We start from the raw sequence: 6,000 nt of genomic DNA, 5'->3' as shown, positions 1-6,000 counted from the left end.
TTTGAGATGGGCTCTCATGTAGAACAGAGAGCCTTGAACACAGCACACAGTCAAGGGTGATCAGGAAGTCCTGACCTGACCTCCCTGCCTCAGGTGCTGGACCTCACAGGCACAGGCCGACAGTTTATGTGGTGCTGGGGATTGAACCAGGGCTTTGTGCTTGCTGGGCAGATACTGAGCCACATCTCAACCCTGACCTATCTTACAGAGTGAAGCAACATGACTTCTAAAGAGCATTCGGGCCAGGGTGGTGGCAGCAGCAGTGGCAGTGCACACCTTTCTGCACAGTACTAAGGAAGCAGAGGAAGACTACGGCGGGCCTCTGATTTGGGGCCAGCCTCATCTAAAGAGCAAGTGCCAGGACCACCAGGGCTACGGAGAGAAACCCTGTCTCAAAAACAAAAACAAAAATTATTCTGAAAGCTACCTAAAGAACAAACACAATTTAAAACCACCAACAATTTTTATACTTATTTTCTAAAGAGGGAATATGTGTGTGTGTGTGTGTGTGTGTGTGTGTGTTTGTGTGTTTGGAAAATAAAGTAGTAACCTACTATGAATATAAACATCACTCTTCAAAATCATGGAAATGCCAGTGGTACACAGTGTATGTATTTAAGCTTCTAATAAAAAGTTCAAGGACTCTTAGTTTGCAGCTGAGACAATGGCACAATGGCTCCTAAAAGGAAATGGTCTCTCTTCTGATCCTTGGACTACTAGAGTTATCTCTACAAAAGAGAGGTGATCATTTAAAAAGGTGATCATGCTTACTGGCCACACAGGCAACAGACAAAGCCCTCGCACCCATTCCCTGAAAGAGGTTCTAGTCAAACCTTAGCCTCAGCTCTGTGTGTCTAACAAACAGACAGCCTTTTCCTAGCTTTCTTTTTTTTTTATTTTTTAAGATTTATATATTATTATTATTTCTAAGTACACTGTAGCTGTCTTAGGCACACCAGAAGAGGGCGTCAGATTTCATTACGGATGGTTGTGAGCCACCATGTGGTTGCTGGGATTTGAACTCAGGACCTTTGGAAGAGCAGTCAGTGCTCTTACCCACTGAGCCATCTCTCCAGCCAGACATCCTTTCCTAAGTTCAAAGTGCAACATTCAATTTAAAGAAAACAAAGACAAGCTCAGAACAGAACTTGAAACTTAACAGATTATACAAAGACATATGTTGAGTAGCTGAGGCGAGGAGGGAAAAATGACCCATTAGTAAAAGCTGTGGCACTTAAGAAGTGTCCAGTAGCAAACAAACAATTTGTTTTCGCCCTTCTTGAGAGACATAGGTGTGTAAATAAACATCTGGATATCCCACTTAATGTAAGACAAGTTAAGAAAGCTGCTATGAGAGCCGATATACCTATTTGAATAGCTGAGGTCTAAACGTTTTTGTTGTTGTTATAGGCAGAGAAAGCAATCATTATGTCATGGCCAGTCAATGCAAAGCCTCAATCATTTGCTCATCTTCAATTTCACTGTTTTAGATGGTGTCTGCTGTCTGGTGTGATGCAGACAGCAGGCTTGCCGTCATTCGCTACTCCCTCATTCAGTTCAGCATCCCTCCCAGCTGTTCACTGTGCCTCATCCAACTTTTGCAAAAGTCTGTGTGAGTGGCCACACCCTGGCCTGCATCCCTCACCCTAGTTTTAGATAGCTAGCCCAAGTCCTTTTCTCTCTTCCCTTTTTTTTTTCCCCCTCCAAGACAGGGTTTTTCTGACTAGCCCTGGCTGTACTGTCCTGAAACTTGCTCTGTAGACCAGGCAGGCTTCAAATTTAGAGATGTGCCTGTCTGCCTCCCAAGTGCTGGGATTAAAGGCCTACACACCACCCCTGCCTGACCCAAGTAGAATGGTGTTTGTTACATAGTTTTTGTAACAATTCAGATTTGACTTAAATTCAACTCACAAAAATAACCCCCAGTTTCCTCCTTCCCAGACTTGCCTAGGTTACTACTGACTCAAGATCTCTATTTCTAGTTCTACTTTCCAGACTCTGATTCTTCCAGAAGATTATTTGATCAGCATACTATTTCAATATAATAAGAAGTAGACTGAGTCAGTGACATAGCTCAGTGGGTAAAGGCACTTGCCATCAGAGACCCACATTGTGGAAAGGCAGAACCCATTTCTACAGGTTTTACTGACCTCTGTGCACACACATGCAAGCACACATACAAATAAATATATGTCATTTTTGAAAAAGGAAGATGTATATATATGTTCTATGCCCTTCCTCCCTATACCCCTTCTAATTCTCTAAGTAGCATGAACAAATGCATAATTTGTTCTGTTTGGTCTCTGACCTGGTTCCTAACACAGAGCCTTTGAGTGGATGATAGCAGACTTGTCTTTTACTCTGGTGAGATAACTCCTAATGGGCTGCTTAGGCAGTGGCTGGTCACTATTCCCAGGGAAGATAGGCGGAAACCTAAATTACCGATAGATCGTCTGTATGTGCCAAAGCCTCTTAAACCCTCTGAACTATGGCAGTAGAAAACTTGCAGATGAGGAAACAGGAGGGGCCTGGGAAGGCAGATACCTAAGAAGGACACAGAAACTATCCAGCCCTTTGTCTGTTTGCACATCTGTGGTGTCTTCAGTAACAATCTGGTAAGCTTCAATGAAGTGTTCACCTGAGTCCTGTGACCAAATGACTCAACCAGAGGAGGAAGTAGTAGCAATCCCAATGGGTAGGCTATCAACCAGAAACTCTGGAGACGGTTAGGGATGGTGGGTAGGCCAGAGGATTTGGAATCCAAAGCTAGCCTGGTCTACACTGGAAGAATCTTGTCTAAAACAAAACAAAACCAAACCACCAAAGCAAACGAACCACCACCACCAAGTCCTGGAGTCTCTGCCATGCTGGGGTGTGGGAGCCGGTGCTGGCTAGAGCAGCAATGGGAGGTGGCAAAAGGCAGGGAGTCCAGGCAGACTGGGTTTCCTAGCACTCTAAGAAACCGCACACAAGGAAGTGTAAACCTGAAGGGTCTGGCACTGAGAGAAATGAATCAAGAGACGAAGTGGTACGCCTCTAATCCCATAAGAGGGAAGCGGAAGCAGGAGGCATCTGTGCCTTTGGGGCTAGCCTGGTCTACAGAGTGAGTTCCAGGACAGCCAGGGCTATGAAGAGAGACCGTGTCACAAAACAAAAACAAGGAAAAAGGTTGCTTAGCAGGTGTCTAAGAACCGGCCAGTATGGGGAAAACTAATCTACTAATCTAGGCCACAGGACTATTCAATGTGGCCAATGTATGGCAGAAGAGAAATGGTTTGGTTTTTTTTCTTCCTAAATTACAAAATCATGAAATAAACTCTTATTTCTAAGATAAGATTCTAAATGGCTAAGCTAATTAAGATTTTCTGGTTCAGTTAAGTGTTGAACTTAGGCCAGTGTGCATACCAGACAACCACTGACATCTGACATATATATATATATATATATATATATATATGAAACACACACATATATATATATCTATGAAACAGCCTATTGGGACTTGGGGAATTGTTTAGACAGGTTCTCACTCTGCAGCCCAGGCTATCCTGGACTGGTCAAGCTAACTTTGGCTGACAGTGATCTTTTTGCCTGGCCTTCTAAGTGCTGGATAAAAGGCAGGAAACCACACACATGGCTCCCATCCCACTATACCATTTTATTTTGGCACAAGGTCTCACTAAGCCACTTACACCGGCCTTGGAACTGGCATGCTCATGGAAGGCTCTCCAACTAATTACAGCTCTATTTCTACTGACTATATAAAGCAAAATAATATGTAATACTATTTCTAATAGTATACATTAGAAATAATGTTCATTATATCATTCATATGGTACTGTTGTAATGACACAAATGTACCATACAACCTATTAAAACTAAGACACACTTTAAAGTCTTTTTGAAAAATAGCATCAGTCTGGTAAGATGGTTCAGTGAGTACGGGTGCTCGCTGCCATGTCTGACCTGTTGGATCCCCAGGACCCACATTAAGAGACTGACTCCCACAAGCAGTCCCCTGAGATCTACATGCATGCTGTGGCATGTCTGCAAGTACACACATACACACTTAATAAGTAAAAGTAAATTAAAACTATAAATAAAAACATAGCTTTAAAATCTTCCAAAGAGGCCGGGTAGTGGTGGCACGCCTTTAACCCCAGCACTCAGTCAAGAGGCAGAGGCAGGAGGATTTCTGAGTTCGAGGCCAGCCTGGTCTAAAGAGGGAGTTCCAGGACAGTCAGGGCTATACAGAGAAACCCTGTCTCAAAAACTAAACCAAAAAAAAAAAAAAAAAATCTTCCAAAAGTACAACCTTACTAAATACAGGTATTTTTCTCCCTCAGTTTTTGTTGTTGCTGTTAGCTGTCATTTTGTTTTGTACATCCTGGCAGGCCTGGAACTTGCTATGCAGGCAAGACTAGCATCAAAGCCACAGAGATCCACCTGCCTCTGCCACCGGTTCCCTGCCTCAGGCGGTTCTGTTTAAGGGAGAAGAGCTACTAACCCCACACACATCCAAACAACGGCTGTTTCCAACCCAGGATAAAGGAGCAGATTGGGGAGATGAGACTGCCTACAGTAGCTGGAGAGGCAGCCGTGGTCCTATGCCACGTGACATAAAGCACTTCACACCTTTACGATTCATAGCTATAACGCCCCACCCCCACACCTGTTTTTTTTTTCTTTTTTTTTTTGAGCTGGGATGTTGCTGGTTTCTTTTGGCTGGGATTATATGCATGCCACCATGCTCAGCATAGAATTTACAGCTATACTTGTATTTAGGGAAAAGAACTATGAATACAACTCTCTAGCTCTGCTTCATTATTTCCTTCTAAAAGAATTACTTTTAAAATCCAAATGCTGAATACGCTGCTTCCATGTATGTCTGTGCACCATGTAGACCTGTGGACCTGGTGCCCATGGAAGCCAGAAGAGGGTGTCAGACTCCCCCAGAGACTGGAGTTACAAAGTTAGCGTCCACACTCACTGTGAAATACTTAAGCAGTGTGTCATTATGACCTGTCTCCATTCACCACTGTTGATAATGGAGGTTTCTTAGGAACCTCTGAGGATGGATCCAGGTGCCCTCAGTCACACCCACCTGCAGAACCTGACGTCGCCTCCGGAGATGACGCGCTCTGAGTTGGCTTTTCATTTCTCTGACTTGGTGAAGAGATTATAAGCCTGTCTTGCCCCCTGACACTTATTTCTGTTTTGTTACCAATTCCCTTTAAAATGAGGCAGAATAAAAAAAAAAGTGATTAGCAGGCACATATTATAAAGATGGCTTAACATGACTGCAATTTGCTCAAACTTGTAATGTCAATTCTGATTAGTCATTATCAGAAAGATGTTATTAAGTCATCAGGATGTATTTTAATGAAATCCTCTAAAAGAAAAAGAAAACTTAAATTTTCTTAATTGCCTTAAGTCCAGGTAATAAATATTCTTAACACATAAACCTGCATTACCCTGTTTTCTGTCACAAAAAAAAAAAAAAAAAAAATATTCCTAGTCTGAACAGTTTTCTTTACACCACTGTCATTTGGTGAAGTCTGAACAGTTTTTCTTTACACCACTGTCATTTGGTGAAGCTGCTTACTGCAAAGGTGGAAAGGTTACTGTGTTTTGAGATGAGAATGCCTTTAGATAAAAGAAATATGCCACTTATTACAAACTGGGACCAAGTAGGTAACATAGAACAGACAAACAAGTGCAGTTAATTTAGATATTTTTTTAATGTAATGAAATAAGAGTAATTTTAAGTGTTATTTATTTTTCAAAAGATCAATTTGTCCTTTAAGATTTATTTATTTTCATTTTATATGTATGAGTGTTTGCCTCCACTTATGTGTACCACATATATGCCTAGTACCTGTAGTCTTGCATCCTCTGGAGCTGGAGTTAGAGATGGTTCTAAGTCACCATGTGGGTGCTAGGAACCAACCCCAGATCTACGAAAGAGCAGCCCAAAAGAGAAAAGTTGATCTTGAATTT

At 42.2% G+C, this 6,000-nt stretch overlaps 1 protein-coding gene across 6 annotated transcripts in view; it reads right to left on the bottom strand.

Annotated features, from left to right (window-relative positions):
* The window catches only part of Nsd3 (nuclear receptor binding SET domain protein 3), a 115,343-nt gene that overhangs the window by 46,277 nt on the left and 63,066 nt on the right, over positions 1-6,000 (bottom strand). For all 6 annotated transcript variants that reach the window (XM_031339353.1, XM_031339349.1, XM_031339348.1 and 3 more), the window contains exon 7: positions 5,105-5,231. In XM_031339353.1, the coding sequence (XP_031195213.1) occupies positions 5,105-5,231 (127 nt within the window). The remainder of the gene's footprint in view (positions 1-5,104; positions 5,232-6,000) is intronic.

The sequence above is a fragment of the Mastomys coucha genome, unplaced genomic scaffold (assembly GCF_008632895.1).
Source record: "Mastomys coucha isolate ucsf_1 unplaced genomic scaffold, UCSF_Mcou_1 pScaffold22, whole genome shotgun sequence".
In the NCBI taxonomy this organism is placed as follows: domain Eukaryota; kingdom Metazoa; phylum Chordata; class Mammalia; order Rodentia; family Muridae; genus Mastomys; species Mastomys coucha.
Note: the sequence above shows the minus strand (reverse complement) of the source record. Positions and strands in the feature narration are given on the sequence as shown.